General features: G+C 36.8%; 1 protein-coding gene across 4 annotated transcripts in view; it reads left to right on the top strand.

Annotated features, from left to right (window-relative positions):
• API5 (apoptosis inhibitor 5) overlaps window positions 1–18,967 on the top strand; it is a 33,676-nt gene that overhangs the window by 9,114 nt on the left and 5,595 nt on the right. For 3 of the 4 annotated variants that reach the window (XM_054441673.2, XM_054441672.2, XM_054441671.2), the window contains exons 4-13: window positions 379–444; window positions 954–1,105; window positions 2,394–2,600; window positions 5,489–5,593; window positions 6,767–6,856; window positions 7,691–7,872; window positions 8,937–9,030; window positions 9,478–9,534; window positions 11,810–11,886; window positions 12,391–12,527. In XM_054441673.2, coding sequence (XP_054297648.1) covers window positions 379–444; window positions 954–1,105; window positions 2,394–2,600; window positions 5,489–5,593; window positions 6,767–6,856; window positions 7,691–7,872; window positions 8,937–9,030; window positions 9,478–9,534; window positions 11,810–11,886; window positions 12,391–12,527 — 1,167 coding nt within the window. Of the gene's footprint in view, window positions 1–378; window positions 445–953; window positions 1,106–2,393; window positions 2,601–5,488; window positions 5,594–6,766; window positions 6,857–7,690; window positions 7,873–8,936; window positions 9,031–9,477; window positions 9,535–11,809; window positions 11,887–12,390; window positions 12,528–15,746; window positions 18,966–18,967 lie in introns of those variants that run through there. The other variant, XM_063670974.1, reaches the window with a different exon arrangement.

Raw genomic sequence — 18,967 nt, 5'->3', positions numbered from 1 at the left:
ATTAAATTTCCTACTTTCATTCAGTAGTTAAAGTGTAATGATTTCTGGTTATCTAATTCCTGGTATTATTTTGTTTTTAATTCCGTTATGAAGGTGTAATGACTAGATTCTTTTGGGCATTTTGATGTATCATAATTTTTCCCCCAATTTCCTGTAGTTTCATAATTGTAGCATCTTAATAAAAGTTTTTCAGGCATGCCAGATCGGGTTCTCAACTTATAAGGAACATGTATCTTTTTGGTACTTGAGGCAAAGGCTTAAGTTATAAGTTTCCTGTCAATGTAACCTTGAGAAACTAAGTTGAATCAAGTTTGAAACTGAAGCAGATGATATTTTAAATTTGTTTTATATTCATTATGCCACTTTTTCTTTATCCAGATGACTCTGCAGAATTTAACTTAGTGAACAATGCCCTGTTAAGTATATTTAAAATGGATGCAAAAGGTAAGGCCAGTTCTTATTCTGAATTGTGTTTGATGTCTTAACAGAGTCACAAAGTTAGGTGTTACTCATTAAGAATAAACTCTAGGGTTTACCCAGAGTTCTATTTCATAAAAATTCTAAGAATTGTGAAAAAAGTCTCCTTAGGTCAAGATGTTTATGACTAGAAAAACCAGCAGAAATAACTGCAAAAACAGATCACATTTTTCCATTAGAAATCTGTTGGAAGAACTCCCTTTGACACTTTCAAGAAATGCTTCCAAAATACCTGGGTTTTATTATTAGTAATGATAAAAAGGGAAAGTCATGCTCAAGCTGACTATGTCTTCATGAAGAAAGCACTCTTACGGTTCAGGCTGTAGAAATTTCAGACTACTTTTAACTAGTAATGAGGATGATATTTGGGAAGTTCATTAACTTATTTGAGAAGAAATACTATAAATTGAGTTAAATGGGAAAACACCATTATACTATAGAATTGACTTGCTACAGGCAACTATTTTGTGTTGCAGGGACTTTAGGTGGGTTGTTCAGCCAAATACTTCAAGGAGAGGACATTGTTAGAGAACGAGCAATTAAATTCCTTTCTACAAAACTTAAGACTTTACCAGATGAAGTCTTAACAAAGGAAGTGGAAGAGCTTATACTAACTGAATCCAAAAAGGTGAGCTTTGGTCTTCATTTGGTGGAAATTCTCTAAAGCAAAAGAGCATACTTGACATTGGCAGTATTCATCAATGTTATGTGTGGCTTGTGTATAAAATGATATATATCCCATTAGAACCACCATAGAACTTCTAAGTTTTTCTTAGATTGAATTTAGCACTTTTGTCAGTGGTAATGATGAATCAATTTGGTAATTTAAAGGAATCTGATTGCATTTAAACTTTTTGTGGTATTGTCCTTAAAATGTGTGCAACCTCTGCAAATCACCTCCTTCAGGAAACTTTCCCTAAGTCCTACCCCTCCCTTCCATTTTAGGATACTCTCTCATAGTATTCTAAATTATTTCAAAATGAAACATATCACATCAAAATGACCTGTTTTCACCTTAGCCCTTGACACTATCTGCTCTTCAAGGGTGAGACCATGCTTGTCTTTGCTCCCAGCATCTAGCATAGTTGTAGATGCTAAGATTGGCAAGGTGTGTCACAATTAACTTTTCACTCATCTTAATGGGCCAAAGTTTTGGAATAGTTTACTTTTTTAATGTGTTACAGAAGATTCAGCATTTTATCTAAAGCATGTGATCACTGTTATGGTTCAGGCTTTAGAAATTTCAGACTACTACTACCCACTTCCTTATTGATAAGATTATTTTTCAGTGAGAAAAAAGTAGATCTTTAACTGGGAGTATCAGGCTATTTTACCTATGCCCCAGCTTGTAATCTGGTAGAGTATGTCATGATTGTGAGCTCTTTTGGTCCATGAATAGAAAGATTTAGACCCACTGATACAGAAGATTTAACATGAGACTTGTAAGGTGTCCTATTTTGTATACAACAATTACCATATTAATATGAATTACACTGCTTTTAAATATAAGAAACAATCTGATTCAACAGTTTGCTACAGAATTTTTCCAACCATTTTTTAAAGTCACTCCCCTAAATAGCCAATTTTTTAAATTTTTTTTTTCTTAACTGCTCTTCAATGAAATTTTAATGCCATATATACACTATATGTCTGTTTATGGTACTATATGTGTATCTGTGCTTTGTACGTAAAAAAGTAACATTTTCTAAGAACCAATTTTTGCCCCCTTGGAGAACGCATGGCTTACGCTGAAGCTCAATTGACTGAAGCTAGAAGTTGCCTTTTCATCAGTATTTTGGAAGCATTAATAACAAACTGACTTTAGTAACTGAAATAAATTAGGTATTCTCTTTCAGTGTTGATCTGTCCCATTCAAATGATGAACATACTCTTATTCTGAATTGTCTCTTTTCCAGGTCCTAGAAGATGTGACTGGTGAAGAATTTGTTCTATTTATGAAGATACTGTCTGGGTTAAAAAGCTTACAGACAGTGAGTGGAAGACAGCAACTTGTAGAGTTGGTGGCTGAACAGGCCGACCTAGAACAGACCTTCAATCCCTCGGATCCTGACTGTGTGGACAGGCTCTTACAGTGCACTCGGCAGGCAGTACCCCTCTTCTCTGTGAGCTCTTTATTTTTACACACCTGGTATTTTGATTACTCTATTAGCTGTATATATATTTCCATAAATACTCATTTTAACATTCCCCTTAAACCTTTCCAGTAGTGTCCCTTATCTGAAATGCTTGCTTGGAACCAGAAGTGTATTCAGATTTTTGCATATTTGCATTGTGCCTGGTTGAGCATCCCTAATTCAGAAATCCAAAACCTGAAATGCTTTAATGAGCATTTCCTTTGAGCATGACATTTGAGCATCATATTGGTGCTCAAAAAGTTTTGGATTTTGAAGCATTTCAGATTTGGGATTTTCAGATGAGGGATGCTTGGTCTGTGTTTATGAAGGCCACAGTGGAGTTGGTGAGAACCCAAAGCAGCAAGAAATTTTTTTGAAAGAAAGAATTTTTTTTTTCCTTTGAGACAGAGTCTTGCCCTGTCACTCATGCTGGAGTGCAGTGGCATGATCTTGGCTTACTGCAGCTTCTACCTCCCAGGCTGAAGCCTTCCTTCCGTCTCAGCCTCCCAAGTAGCTGCCACTACAGGCATGCACTATCACACTCAGCTAATTTTTGTTTTTTTTGTAGAGATGGGGCTTCCCCATGTTGCCCAGACTGGTCTTGAACTCCTGAGCTCAAGCAATCTGCCCACCTTGGCCTCCCAAAGTGCTGGGATTACAGGTGTGAGCCACCACGAGTGGCCAATAAGTCGTCCTAGAGACATTTTTTAAAAGTCATGAGAATTTTGCATTCTGTCTCGGGCTTTGTGTTTCCTGAGGCCGTGCATCTTCGGGGATATGCATACACTCATTTGAAAAACACAATTGAAAGGAATTATCCTAGAGCAGGCGTGGTGGCCCGTCCCTGTAATCCCAATCCCAGCACTTTGTGAGCCAAGGTGGGAGTATCGCTCGAGGCTGAGTTCAAGACCAGCCTGGGCAACAGAGCAAGACCTTGTCTCTACAGAGAAAATTAAATAATAGAATTATCCCTTTTGAGAAATGTGCAGTCTGAAAATCCAACACTAAAAGATGCCCGCAATTCATTCATTCATTCATTCATTCATTCATTCATTTATTTTTGAGACAGAGTCTCGCTCCGTCCCCCAGGCTGGAGTGCAGTGGCATGATCTTGGCTGACTGCAACCTCCACCTCCCAGGTTCAAGCAATTCTCGTGCCTCAGCTTCCTGAGTAGCTGGGATTACAGGCACGCACCACCACACCCAGCTGATTTTTTGTATTTTTAGTAGGGATGGGGTTTTGCCATGTTGCCCAGGCTGCTCTCGCACTCCTGAGCTCAGACAATCCACCTGCCTCAGCCTCCCAAAGTGCTAGGATTACAGGCATGAGCCACCATGCCTGGCCATGCCCCAAATTTGACCAGAGAATCAAGGAAGAGATCAAAATGTATAGGTGTCCCAGTGCTCCAGATGACTTTGCAGTAAAGTATATAAGGGGCCTTCAGAAAGCTCCTGGAAAATGCATATTATGGGAAGAAAAAAAAAAAAAAACCTATGCATGGATTTCAAAACATTTTTCAACAAAATAAACTTGTACTTATAACATGTCTGAACAGGATATAGTTTGAGGAACTAAGAAGGGTAAGACATCAGTTTGAAAAGAGCGCCTATCAGAGCAACATGAATTCTGCTAAAGTTGAAGCAAGAACAAATATCAAATTTATGGTGAAGCTTGGTGGAAGAATAGTGAAATCATTGATGCTTTATGAAAAGTTTATGGAGACAATGTCCCCAAAGAAATCAACAGTTTACAAATGGATCACTCATTTTAAGAAGGGACAAGACAACGTCAAAGCCCATTGCAGCAGATCAATTCGCGAGGAAAAATTTAATCTTGTTTATGCCCTAAATGAAGAGGACCGATGATTAATAGCAGAAACAATAGCCAACATCATAGATATCTCAGTTGGTTCAGCTTACTCAATTCCGACTGAAAAATTAAAGTTTAACAAACTTCCTACTGATGAGTGTCAAAACTATTGCACCCAGATTAGCTGCAGACAAGAACAGAGTTTTCAATGGAAATTGTAAACAAGTGGGATCAAGATCCTGAGGCATGTCTTTGAAGAATGGGAACAGGAGGTGAAACATGGCTTTAGCAGTGCAATTCTGAAGACAAAGCACAGTCAAAGCTGTGGCTACCAGGAAGTGAAAAGGGCCCAGTCCAAGCAAAAAGAGACCAGTTAAGAGGAAGGGCTATGGCAGTTTTTTGGGATGCTCAAGACATTTTGCTAGTTGACATTCTGGAGGGCTAAAGAATAATGTCTGCTTATTACGAGCTTGTTTTGAGAAAGTTGGCCAAAGATTGAGCAGGAAAATGCCTAGGAAAGCATCGCCAGAGTCCTCCACCGCCACAGTGCTCCTGCTCATTCCTCTCATCAAACAGGGACAATTTTTTAAGAGTTTTGATGAGGAATCATTAGGCATCCACCTTAAAGTCCTTATTTGGGCCCTTCTGATTTCTTTTTGTTGCCTAATCCTAAAAAACATCTTTAAAGGGCACCCACATTTCTTTGGTTAATAGTATAAAAAAGACTGCATTGACATGGTTAAGTTCCCAGGACCCTCAGTTCTTTAGAGATGACTGGTATCATTGCCTGCAAAAGTGTCTTGACCTTGATAGAGCTTATGTTGATAAATAGTTTATATTTTTTATTCTTTATCTTTTTATTCCATTTTTCCATGAACTTATTGAAGCCCCTTCGTAGATCACCTATTGAGGTTATATCTGGGGCATGCTGGGGTGTGCACTATATTGTATTTGTAGTCAGAATACTTGATGCTGTAGTGCTCAGCATTTATTGAATGAAATTCTGCTATAATATTTGAGCAAATATTTGTTTTTTGACAATGCATTTTCTTTGGATTTCTTACAGAAAAATGTCCATTCCACAAGGTTTGTGACATATTTCTGTGAGCAGGTTCTCCCTAACCTCGGTACCTTGACTACCCCAGTGGAAGGTCTTGATATACAGTTGGAGGTAAGCAAAAATTTCAGCTTTAGCACTGATAAGGCATTCTTATATTTTAACAAAAATGTAAACCACTAACTTAGATCTGATTTCTAAGGGAGCAGTTTAAATGTCTGGTAATGGCCAGCCAGTAATCTCCCTAGACCAGAAATAATTGCATTAGGACTGCTTCATGGATTCAATTAAAGTTTGCTGCAATGGGAAAGCCTTGCCTGTAGTTTTATTATAGTCAGTCTCTACCTTTGTAGCCTTAATATTTTTAAATAAGGTATTTAATTCATTCATTTCTATCCATAACTGATAGAGCCAATTTTAAACTGGATTAACACAAAATATCCTTTATTCCTTCTTCAATAGAATTCACTACCCCTCCCACCTTTGTATCTCAACTGTAATGTATGTAAACATTTTTTCACAGCATCTGTAATACTTTACATTTGTTTATAATCTCTCCCTACATTTAACCTGATTCACCTCTGTATCCCCAGAATCTGGCACAAAACTTGATTTTGAATCAAGCACCCAATAGTGATTATTGAATTGGACTGAAATATGGAAATGCATGTGCCATTTCCCTCATGGGTCTTTGGGATAGAGAAGAATCTCACTGTGCACTGACAAGGTAGTTTGCTTCAAATGTGCTGAGCTAGGCCCATCAGACTGGGATTGGGAAATGCAGGAATGAACTTTGAGAATAGTGGTCATTACCAATATTTTGAGTAAGTATCCAGAGACTAAATTTAACAGGAAATCAGGCCCACCTTAACCATGAGTAATTAGTTCTTAGCTGTTGAGAGTTCTTACTAAGTGTGTCTTTACAGTTAATATATTTATCATTTTTGCCTTGTAATTAGCACGATCATTAACCTGTAGCAGAAAGTGTCGTATGTATTATTTTCCATACTTCTTCTCACAGATATATTGGAAATCATGAGATCTGGGTTTTAGGGTCTGCCCTGCCACTTACACCCTGTGACTTTGTCGAGTCACATAATCTCTGACGTTTACTTTCCTTCACGGTAAAATGTTGGGCTGCATCTCTAAGGTTTTCTTCCATTTCAAATGTTATGATTCTGTGAAAGCATAATTGAAAATAAAGTCTTAAATCATCATCTAGAATTACTCTCATTTCATAACCTTTGCTTATTCAAAAAAACAGTAATAGTGAATTGTGTGTTTTAGGTATTGAAATTGTTGGCGGAGATGAGTTCATTTTGTGGTGACATGGAAAAACTAGAAACAAATTTAAGGAAACTATTTGATAAGTTATTGGTAAGAACTTTTTCCTTTCCTTATGGGATAGTCAGTATATAGCTCAAAGTCTAATTTAGTATTAATTTCTAGATTACAAGAACCAGTTTTTGAAATTTCAATTAAACAATAATCCTAACAAGTATTGTTAGCGTCTTAGGCCACATGTTGTTGTCTACTTTGTTTTAATCTTGGTGTTTCTTATAATTAGGGAGAAAATAGGCCATCTGATAAAATCATTATCAGCATCACTGAGTGATTTTCTTATTTGATGTATTTGTATAACTAACACAGTGATAAGCATTAGGTCCTTAGCATGAATTGAGTCATCAACATCTGGCGCTCGTCCAGATGTAACTTACTGGGTTGTTATAGCACTGATACTGAATGCCATTGGCAGCACTTTGCTTGTAATGAGTCAGTACTTAAACAATATGGACTGATGTTCAGAAAATCTTTTTATAGTAAGCATAGTATAGTTGTTAAGAGCATCAGCATTTAATGTCAAATCTAGATTGAATTCTGACTCTTTAGTTTATTAACTTTGTTACCATGGGAAGGTTACCCTAACTCTCAGAGCATCAGTGCCTTTATCTGTAAGTGCCTAATAAATGATAGCTACATTAATTTTCATTATTAATAATAGCAGCTGTAACAGCAGCTGTAACAGGTTAATATGGAGCATTGACAGGCTAGAGCATTGATCCAGTAAGTAAAAAAGAAATCCAAATGTCTGGTTTTGGTAGTTTTTAATGTTCCATGTCTTAAAAACATGCACTATAATTCCCTGAATATCTGTTTATAATTTGAATATGTAGAGCAGATTGCAAACATCTGTATATTTTTCTCTCTTAGGAATACATGCCCCTCCCTCCAGAAGAAGCAGAAAATGGAGAGAATGCTGGTAATGAAGAACCCAAGCTACAGTTCAGTTATGTGGAATGTTTGTTGTACAGTTTTCACCAGTTGGGCCGAAAACTTCCAGATTTCTTAACAGCCAAACTGAATGCAGAAAAGCTCAAAGATTTCAAAATCAGGTGATATATGATTGAGGTGGCTCAATCCTTGGCAAAGGTGGGAGCTATCTTGAAGTTCCTTGGGTTTTGCTTTTGTTCTATGAGAGCTCCCCATCCTGCCTTACCCCAGTGGTACAGATTGGAGGGTTCAAAAAATGGGCATGTTTGTAAACATATGACAGAAATGAGCCAGGCATGGTGGCTCACGTCTGTAATCCCAGCACTTTGGGAGGCCAAGGCAGGAGGGTTGCTTGACGCCAGGAGTTTGAGACCAGCTGGGCAACATAGTAAGATCCTGTCTCTATAAAAAATAACTTTAAAAAAATTAGCGGAGCGTGGTGACACACCAGTAGTCCCAGCTACTTGCAACACTGAGATGGGAGGCTCACTTGAGCCCAGGAGCTTGAGGTTACGGTCAGCTGCAGTCATGCCTCCGCACTCCTGTCTGGGCGATGAGATCATGTCTCTAAAAAAAGAAACAGTAAAAGTAAAACTAAAAAAAAGTTAAAAAGAAATGACTTAACAAATCCATGGGGGGTAAAGGACTCTAGCTCTTCCTACTTGTTTTATGATCTTGGGCAGGTACCCTAACCTCTCTTAGCTCCCCCAAATTTTTCTCAGTTGTTAAGTGATAATAGTACCTACCTCATAGAGTTGTAGGAATTTAATAAGACAATGAATGTACAGCTGTTAGCATGGTGCCTGGCAAATAGTAGGATTAGTAAACTGTAGCTGCTGTTATTAATATCTTAGTGTTACTGGAGAAGCAGCACTGGAGAAGTCAATATAAGTAGTTTTCACAAAGACACTGCTTATTGAATTGTTCCATTAACAAATTCACATCTTAAATTTTGAAATGCTTGAGCCATGTGTTACCTGTTACTGTCCTCTACTGTGTGGTAAGGCAGAAGTTTGATACTTGATGAAGCTCTTAATCAGAAACAAGCAACTTAAAATTCTGTTCTTTAATTTATTGGTCATGTAACCATTTGTGCACTTAGGATCATTTTGCTATAATATAAGATTGAGTTTAAAAACAAAATTGAAGTGATGAATTGCTAATTAACAAATACGTTTTCATTTAGGCTGCAGTACTTTGCACGGGGCCTGCAAGTTTATATCAGACAACTTCGCTTAGCTCTCCAGGGTAAAACGGGTGAGGCCTTAAAAACAGAAGAGGTAAGAATACTGGCTCACATTTCATAAACTGCTAGTTCCATACCAAACTATATAGACTTGTGTTGGGAGTTTTTCATTTTCCCTTATCTCACCTAATTTAACAGTCTTCATCCCAGTCCTAATGAAATATTTTAGATTTTTATTGTGTTCCTATAACTTAAACTGATTTATTTTAAAACAATTTCTATGTGCATGTGACCTTACTCATTTTTTAGCTACATTCTAACCGGTCAAGGGAACACAGATTATTTGCTTTCTTTGCTACATCTTTGTTTAGAGTCAAGCAATAGGAATACGCATTATCTATAGATTTAAACCAAGGAATTCTATAAAGACTGTAGAAGTGATTCTGATAGAGAAGTGTAATTACTCTAGTTCTATGACAGAATGGATTATGTCTCATAGAAGTTATTGGCAGTTTGTCTTAATTTTCCTTTCCCTTTGCAGAACAAGATTAAAGTCGTTGCATTGAAAATAACAAACAATATCAATGTTTTAATCAAGGTAAGTCTATAATACGAAGTGACATTTCTGCAGTTACCATAAAATCACACATTTATTTATTTAAAAGTTTTTCATAAGATACTTCCGACAAAGGGAGGCATGCAAACTTCTTCTGGCTCAAAGCATTGAAACAGATAGATACACTCTCAGAAATTTCAGCAACTTAAGTTCTAGTGGTCTTAATTAGCTGTTGGGTTCTTTTGAATGGCCAGTAAATCCCTGTTTTGCTTACTCTTAAGAATGGACATGTGGTATGTAGCACAATGAAATGTTTTTCTGTGTTTGTTTTTTATAAACTTGACTATGTAATAAATGGTGAGCTTTCTGTACTGTAGGCTAGGGTATACCTTTCCATTAACCCATAATTACTTTTCAATTGTTTACCCTTCCCACGTATCTGCTAGCCTAAACAAAAATAATAACCTGAGAGAACCAGAAAAATATCACAAAGTAGCCATCACTTGTATTATGTTATACAATTACAGCTTAATTGTATTGTGCCAGATGGGAAAAAGAAACAGTATTTGTAACACCTAGAGCAGTAGCCTGCCAGTAACAAAAATTGGGACTACTATGCCTTAAAGCTAATGTAAAAATGATACGGAATAATTATAGTTGACCCTTGAACAATGAAGGGCTTAGGGATACTGACCCCATGTATACCTTTTGACTCCCCCAAAACAAACTTAACCACTGGCTGGTACAATGGTAGTGGGTTATCAGAACTTATTAACATTTGCATCACCAAAATTGGTATACAACCGCCCCCCCCCGCCAATGCTAAATTTGGCTTTATAAAAAATCATTTTAAAAAACTGCTAATAGCCTGCTGTGGACAAGAAGCCTTACCAGTAACATAAACAGTTAATTAACACATTTTTTGTATGTATTATGTACTATATTACAATAAAGCTGCAGGAAAAAAATGTTTTATTATAAAGAAGAGAAAATATATTTATTAAGTGGAAGTGGATTATCACAAAGGTCTTCATCCTTGTTGTCTTCACATTTAGTAGGTGGAGAAAGAGGAGGGGTTGGTCTTGTCTCAGGGGTAGCAGGCAAAAGAGGTGGAAGGAGAGGCAGGCACACTAGGTGTAACTTTTATTGGAAAGAATCTGCGTATAAGTGAGACCATGTAGTCCAAATTCAAGTTGTACAAGGGTCAGCTGCAGTTTGTATCAGAAGAGAGAGGGAAGCATTTGAGAAAAAGCAGCAGTGATTAGATGTTGAGGAAGGAGTATCATAGTGCCAAGTAGAAAAGTGAAAAGGCATTAAACACAGAAGAGGTAAGAATATTATACTAATCTCCTGAGGAAATGTTTCCAATAATTGCCATTTATTACAAATCTTAAATACAAATAATTATTTTGCATAGTAAATTCATATATAAAAGTGTGAGATTTGACTTTATTTGAACCGCTGATACAAGTCTATGTTGAAGATACAATGTGTTAAGAACATTTTAAACTTAGCAAATGCTTATTACCTGCATGCAGATGAGAAAATGTTCTTTTCAGGAATCTGTAAGTTATCTAAAGGAAGGTATAGGGGAAAGAGAGATGAATAGGGTCAGCAACCTGTGTGTAGAGTGCTCTGTGAATATAGGAATAAAGTCAGTTTCTCATGCTATACTCTAACAATGCACTTCTAGCACCAGATGGGTAGAAGTTATTCCCCATACATCAAGTAAGTAAATAGTTCTGCAGTGGATACTAGCTGGGTGTCCTCCAATTCAGTCCTGATGCTATCTACCTTGAGGTAGCATCAGATTCCACATGTTGAGGGCCCAGTCCCACAAGACCACTTCTGATGACAGTTGCAAGCTCCAAGTTGTTTTACCCATGCTTCTGATTGGCTGGCTATAAATGGGAGTTCCCACAATTTAACCAAACCATTTTTACAATGGTCAGATTGCACCATTGTATTTTCCTTAAAGCACCATGGTGACTGCATCTATGCAAAAAGAAACCAAAACAAAACTTATTTGCTGACTTTGTTTATTATAGTGGATAAATATTGATATATTTTATCCTGAAATGTATACTGACATTTAGAAAAAAATTAGCTACACTACAGTTTGTTATGTGCACAAAATTATGTTAATGAGGTAATAGATGTGATTTGTAAACAAAATTGTTCCTGTTTAATTTTCTGTTGCAGTAAACTCTGTCTCCTAAATTTAATCTTTAAGATCTGTCTTCGTTTCCCACCCTCACCACCACTCCCTGCCACCAATAAATACATTAGAATTCTTGCCTGATTTTTGTCTCTCCAGGATCTCTTCCACATTCCTCCTTCTTATAAGAGCACAGTAACACTATCCTGGAAACCTGTACAAAAGGTTGAGATTGGGTAAGAAATATATTTAAAAGAGATTTGAGTGTTATCAAAACTTAATACGAGTTACATTTACTGTTCAAAAGGGTGCAATGTTAAATGATTCATAATAGCATGTTTAAATATGACTATTAGAAGTATGACTTAAAATGTAAAATCTAATTTCAATATTTGTAAAAATAAACTGGTGGGAGGCAACCCTGGAACTTTCAGCCTTACTTGTATTCCTGTAGCAAAACTAGATTTTTTTTCTGACAGGTTTTGTAAAGTGAGTCACTTGCAAGTTAGTCTGTGAAGCTACATATTTCAGATTATTTTAAAGCCTTGTAAATGCCTTCTGACATTGTCTGCATAACCAAACTATGGTTAATTTGATGACATCAAATGTTAATTCCTTTTTTCTGATGAGATTATCCTCTTTAGGATGTCTTTCCTAACCGATATGCTAAATTATAAATGTATTGATAGCTTTTGGCATAATAGAATGTTTTTAAATTGCTGTTCTTCCTATTGTTACAGGCAAAAGAGAGCCAGTGAAGATACAACTTCAGGTTCACCACCCAAGAAATCTTCAGCAGGACCAAAAAGAGATGCCAGGCAGATTTATAACCCTCCCAGTGGGAAATATAGCAGCAATTTGGGCAACTTTAATTATGGTGAGCGTTTCCGTTTGGGTACAAGGAATATGAGAGATTAGGCAGAAGTTGTGTTATACTTTATTTTAATTAGTAATTATATACAGTGTCATGGTTCTATCCAATGACTTTTCTGAATTAGCTTGGAGAACTAGGGCTGTTGAGGAAATGATTTATCCCATTCCTCTCTCATTCACCCTTCTGGGCTGACTGTATTGAGCATGCAACATTAAACAGTAAGCACTTAAAGAAAAATATGCCTCTTGTATTCAGAGGAACCAACAGAAACAAAATAAGTTGACAGAACCATTCTTTCCATGCTTTCCCAGTTGCAGCTTCAAGGCAAGGCATTCTGTGCATTCTCCCTCAGGGATGGGTATAGCTTCTGAGAGATAGTATAAATGCTCTTTCTTCGACGTTGTCAACCTGCTGCCTATACTCCCATCTTCTGTAGCTAGTTAAAAAGAAGTCACAGAAGTGGAGTCAGATGTTCAGGCATCATCTAGCAAGGAAGATGTGTTCCATTGCAGTCTCTCCCTCTGCCCAGAATGCAATCCTCCTGTCAGTGCTTCCTATTCCCCTTTAGCCATTAGAGCCAGGAGAGCTTCATACCGGTCCATCCTCTCCCACAGCTGTTGAATCAAAAGTAAAGTTTATCTCTCATTGGCTTATTTCCTCATGGATCTTTTTTTTAAAAGAATGGAGAGAAATATCAGGTCAATTCCTTACCTTGCTTAAGAAGACAAAGTTTAGACTGGACGCGGTGGCTCAAGCCTGTAATCCCAGCACTTTGGGAGGCCGAGGCAGGCAGATCATGAGGTCAGGAGATCGAGATCATCCTGGCTAACAGGGTGAAACCCCGTCTCTACTAAAAATACAAAAAATTAGCCGGGTGTGGTGGCAGGCGCCTGTAGTCCCAGCTACTCAGGAGGCTGAGGCAGGAGAATGGCGTGAACCCGGGAGGTGGAGCCTGCAGTGAGCAGAGATCGCACCACTGCACTCCAGCCTGGGCGACAGAGCAAGACTCCGTCTCAAAAAAAAAAAAAGACAAAGTTTAGGCAGGCGTGGTAGCTCACACCTGTAAACCCAACACTTTGGGAGGCCGAGGTGGGAGGATCACTTGAGCCCAAGAGTCCGAGGCCAGCCTGGGGAACAAAGCAAGACCTCATTTCTACAAAAAAAATTTAAAAATTAGCTGGGTATGGTGGCACGCACTTATAGTCCCAGCTACTCAGGAGGCAAGAGGCAGGAAGATCACTGAATCCCAGGAGGCCAATGCTACTGTAAGCTATGATAGTGCCACTGCACTCCAGCTGGGTGACCAAGCAAGACCCTGTCTCTTAAAATAAAAAAAAGTAGATTCTGAACCATATAATATCTGTAATTTTGTTTCCAAGGTGAGATAATTGTAACATTAAATTACTTCTATAACAGTTGAATTCTTCTAATGTCTGAACAAACAGATTATATAGAAAGTCAATTTTAGACTGAAATGAACCCTTCCCCTCCAGACTCTGAGACAACTTTACTTTAAGGATGATCACTGAACTCTCTTACTTACATAACAGTATGTAAATGTGCATCTCCTTGCCTCTTATCTGAAAAATGAGGTAACAGCTCTTACAGCCTTCTAATAACAATATTTGTGACAGTATTTTGTAAGGGGAAAGGATTCTCCGTTACTTGGTTGAATCACATGTTGTTCTCTGTCACTTGTATGATTTAATGTGTCTAACAGTACCGTTCTTAAAATCAACAGTTAGATACTGGGAGAATGGCTTTAATGAAAGTAATCAATAGCTATGGCAATACAAGAATTGTACTCCTTTTTTATTGGGCAAGTCAATTTGATTTTACATGAGGATTCTATTGTGTGAAACTCATTGCCTGCTCAATAGTGAGAATCAGGTGATATAATGCATGTGGGAAAAGAATGTGAAAAATCTAACACTAGATTGTATACAATGTTTTTTTAAAAAGAAACAAAAAAACTGTCAACGTGAAAAACAAAAGCAAAGTTTTACTCAAGACAAAAATCCATGAGTCACAACTTCAGTTATTCCCAGTCTTCAAAATATCAGAAGGGCAAAGCAAACATGCAAAAGCAAACTAAAATCTGATTCTTCTTATTAGAAAGAACAGTGAATTTCTGCAATTATTTTACATTTGAGAATTTAATGTGATCAGGTCATAGATATCCTCACAACAAAATTTGAAGCATTTGCTTGACTTTATTTCACCTATTGAAATGAAAGCAGTTCTCAGTATCCAAGTTTATTGCTTTACTAACCAATGTCTCTGTTTTTTGCTTTACAAACATGGTATTGGTTGTCACAAATTAGTTCAACTTCCCAGTGCATTCATAAACATACCCATATTTAGTTTTCCTTCCAGTGCACAAAGTTCTCCCAGTAACCTAAAAGTACTAAATGTTCTACATTTTGTGACTTGTGTTCTTTACTTTTTGGAATATAAAAATAATCCTTAAAGTTTAATTTAAACTGGGAGCAGTGAATTTAAAAAAAAGTAAGCTTGAAACTGTTGAAAAGATCATGAAAATGCAGAATTTTTTTTAGGATGAAGCTCTTCAAAAAGAAGAAAATTTGGTGAATCTCTGTACTATAGAAATGGCTGTATCAATTGGAGGTAAAAAAAAAAAAAAAAAAAAAGAGCATTAGCCAATATAGAAAAGATAACTACGTCAAATGGTACCTTCATACAGTGTATTTAATTTCCTCATTAGGTACAGCTGAATAGAATGTAACCCGAATTCATATTAAAATTGAAAGACTGGATTGTAATAGTCCTTTAGCTTAAAGCTAATAATGGTATCTATGACAGTGTTAAGTGTGTTGGTGTGAATAATGAGTATGGTAGGGTGAAATGTGCAGGCATCTGCATAGATGGCTCTAAGTCTAAACAGTCAAAAATGCAGAAGTCATGGCCCACAAAAGGCTACTGGACTACCTTAATGCTCCCATAATTACTGCATCTCTCTCTGGGAGCATTTTGCCCTCAGAGAAACCACCTCTGATTTTCTGAATGTGTTCACTAGGATAATAAACACAATGATTTCATTTTCAAATGGTTTGCATACTAATCAACTTGTAAAAATGTGTCATGGCATAAGAAGGTGACTTTGAATCAGACCCATTCTATTATACAGATAAATATTAGCCAAACTGTGGAAAGGTCCAGTGAGTTTCCTGTCTCAGAATTGAATTACTTTTCTTTCTGCAGAAAGGGGGGTCAAAAAAGACATCAAGACATCACCCTAGTAAGACATAATGGCAAAAAAATTGATTGCAAAATTGACTGAAAAGGTATTTTTCAAGCCTCCAAGATTGTGGATCAAAAACAGCAAAACCAAGCTCTCTCTATTGTTGCTAACAAGATTGCTATAATGAGGAAGTTTAGAAGTTAATGAAGAGATTTGATCACATTTACATGTGATTAAAAGTCGAGCCTTGCTGATAACTTCGATCAGTTTTCTTCACGGGACGACACCTTTGAGGACTATTTCTCTGTGGCTATAAAAGTGACTGACCAATGGATCAGAGACTCTTGTTCTGTACATCACAAGTGACTTGATTTTTCAGCAAAAGATATGCTTAGTTTATATCGGTAGCTGAAACACACTCAGACGCACATACACACATAGCAGCTTTTTGGCAGTACTCTGAGAAGCGTATGTAGCTGATAAAGCAGTGAAAAAAACTCAGCATTTAGATCTACGTTTGTGTGAGTCTAGTTGCGTGAAATACTGTGATCAAAACAAAAATTGTGTATTTATTGCATTCAAAGGGACGTTTTGTAGTCTACCTGATTTTCGAAATTGATTATTGATAATTTAAGATATTTCTCATAGTTATATGAGTTACCTTTAGTAATGATAGACAATAAATAAATAAATAAGTTGTTATGGAAGTCATAGCCAGAGCAGGTAGACAAGAGAAAGAAATAAAGGGCATCCAAACTAGAAAGGAGAAGTCAAATTGTTCTCTATGCAGATGACATGATGTTTTATATATATATATATATATATATATATATATAAAGACTCTACCAAAAAACTCATAGAACTGATAAATTTAGAAAAGTTAGAAGATACAAAATTAGTATACAAAAATCAGTAGCATTTCTATGCATGAACAGTGAAATAGCTGAAAAAGAAATCAAGGCAATCGCATTTATAATAGCTATGAAAAAAATCTAGGAATAAAGTAACCAAGAAGGTAAAATATTTCTATACAAGGAAAACTACAAAACGCTGATGAAAGAAATTGAAGGAGACACAAACAAATTGAAAGACCCTCCATACTCATGGATTAGAGGAATTAATATATTTTAAATGACCGTGCTGCCCAAAGTGATCTCCAGATTCAGTACAACTTCTATCAAAATAACAATGACATTCTTCACAGAAATTGCCAGCAAAAAAAAATATTAAAATTTATATGGAAACACAAGACCCCAAATAGCCAAAGCAATCCTGAGCAAAAAGAACAAAGCTGGAGTTAGAACACTACCAGATCTCAAAATATAAATCAAAGATGTAGTAACCAAAACAGCATGATACTGGCATAAAAATAGATGGAGACCAATGGAACAGAACAGAGAACCAGAAATTAATCCACGTATCTACAGCCAACTGATTTTTTACAAAGGTGGCAAGAATACTCATTGGAGGGACAAAAAAAAAGGGACAGTCTCTTCAATAAATGGTGCTGAGAAAACTGGGTATCCATATGCAGAAGAATGAAACTAGATCCCCACCTCCCACCTTGTACAAAAATCAACTCAAAATGGATCAAAGACCTAAATGTAAGACCTAAAACAATAAAACTACCATAAGAGAAAACAGAAGAAGCACTTCAGGACATTGGTCTGGGAAAAGATTTTATGACTAAGACCTAAAAGCACAGTCAACAAAAACATAAACCAATGGGATCATATCAAATTAAAAAGCTTCTGTGCAGCAGAGGAAACCATCAACAGTGAAAAGACAACTTACAGAATGGGAGAAAATATTTGTAAACTACTCATCCAACAGAGGATTAATATTCAGAATATAGAAGATATTCAAACATCTTAATAGCAAAACAAATCTAGATTAAAAATGGGCAAATCATCTGAACAGACATTTCTCAAAAGAAGACGTACAAATGGCCAATAAATGTATGAAAAAAATTCTAAACACTAAGCATCAGGGTAATGCACATCAAAACCACAATGAGGAAGTTTGGAAGTTCATTGAAGAGATTTTATCTCATTTACATATGATTAAAAGTCAGACATTGGCACCCCCATGTTTATTGTAGCACTATTCATTAGCCAAGACATGGAATCAACCCAGAATCAACAGGTGCATCAACAGATGAATGGATAAACAAGATGTGGTATTATACACAATGGGATACTATTCAGCCATAAAAAAAGAATGTCCTTTCATTTGCAGCAACATGGAAGGAACAGGAGGACTTTATAGTACGTGAAATAAGCCAGCAATGGAAAACTAAACAATGCATGTTCTCTCTCATGTGGAAGTTTTAAAAAGTTAATCCTATAGAAGTAAAAAGTAGGACAGCACATACTAGAGGCTGAGAAGATAGGGGGAAGGAAGGGATAGGGAGAGATTTGTGGGAGAATGCAGAATAACATAGGAATAAGCCCTAGTGTTCTGTACCACTATAGCACGACTATAGTTAATATATACTTTAAAATTGGAGAATATTGAATGTCCCCAACACAAAGAAATTATAGGTGTTTGAGATGATGGATATGCTTGTTACCCTGAGCTGATAACTCTACATTCTTTGTATCAAAGCATTCTACCCCACGAATATGTAGAATTATTATTTGTGAATTTGAAGAATTAAGTTTTTTAAAAAGTGTATGGGCTGGGCACAGTGGCTCACACCTGTAGTCCCAGCACTGAGGCAGAACGATCCCTTGAGGCCCGCAGTTTGAGATCAGCCTGGCAACAAAATGAGGACCTGTCTCTACAAAAAAAAAAAAAAAAAAAAAAAAAAAATAGCCAAACATGGTGGTGTGCATCTGTAGCCCTAGCTACTGGGGAGTCTGAGGCAGAAAGATCACTCTAGTCCAGAAGTTCAATGTTATGGTGAACTGTGAACGCACCACTGCACTCCAGCCTGAGCAACACAGCAAGACCCTCCAAAAAAAGTGTAGTTATCGTAACATCACCTTGAAACAACTTTGTTACTGGGATACATTTAATTAAGCAACTACCATGAATGTAGTTGGTACCTTGCCTTACGTGCTTCAGTATATATGTTGTTCTTGTTTTATGTACAGGCTAAATTTGTAGATTGAATAGCAGAATATTAGTTCCGTTCTTATAGGGCCTACTGCTGTATTCAGAGTTATGAGCTACATTTCTTCTGCGTTTGCTGCACCATGAAATCCTAAGCAAGACCTAAACCCTTGTTCGCTTTTTC

The sequence above is a fragment of the Pongo pygmaeus genome, chromosome 9, assembly GCF_028885625.2.
Source record: "Pongo pygmaeus isolate AG05252 chromosome 9, NHGRI_mPonPyg2-v2.0_pri, whole genome shotgun sequence".
Classification (NCBI taxonomy): Eukaryota; Metazoa; Chordata; class Mammalia; order Primates; family Hominidae; genus Pongo; species Pongo pygmaeus.
Note: the sequence above shows the minus strand (reverse complement) of the source record. Positions and strands in the feature narration are given on the sequence as shown.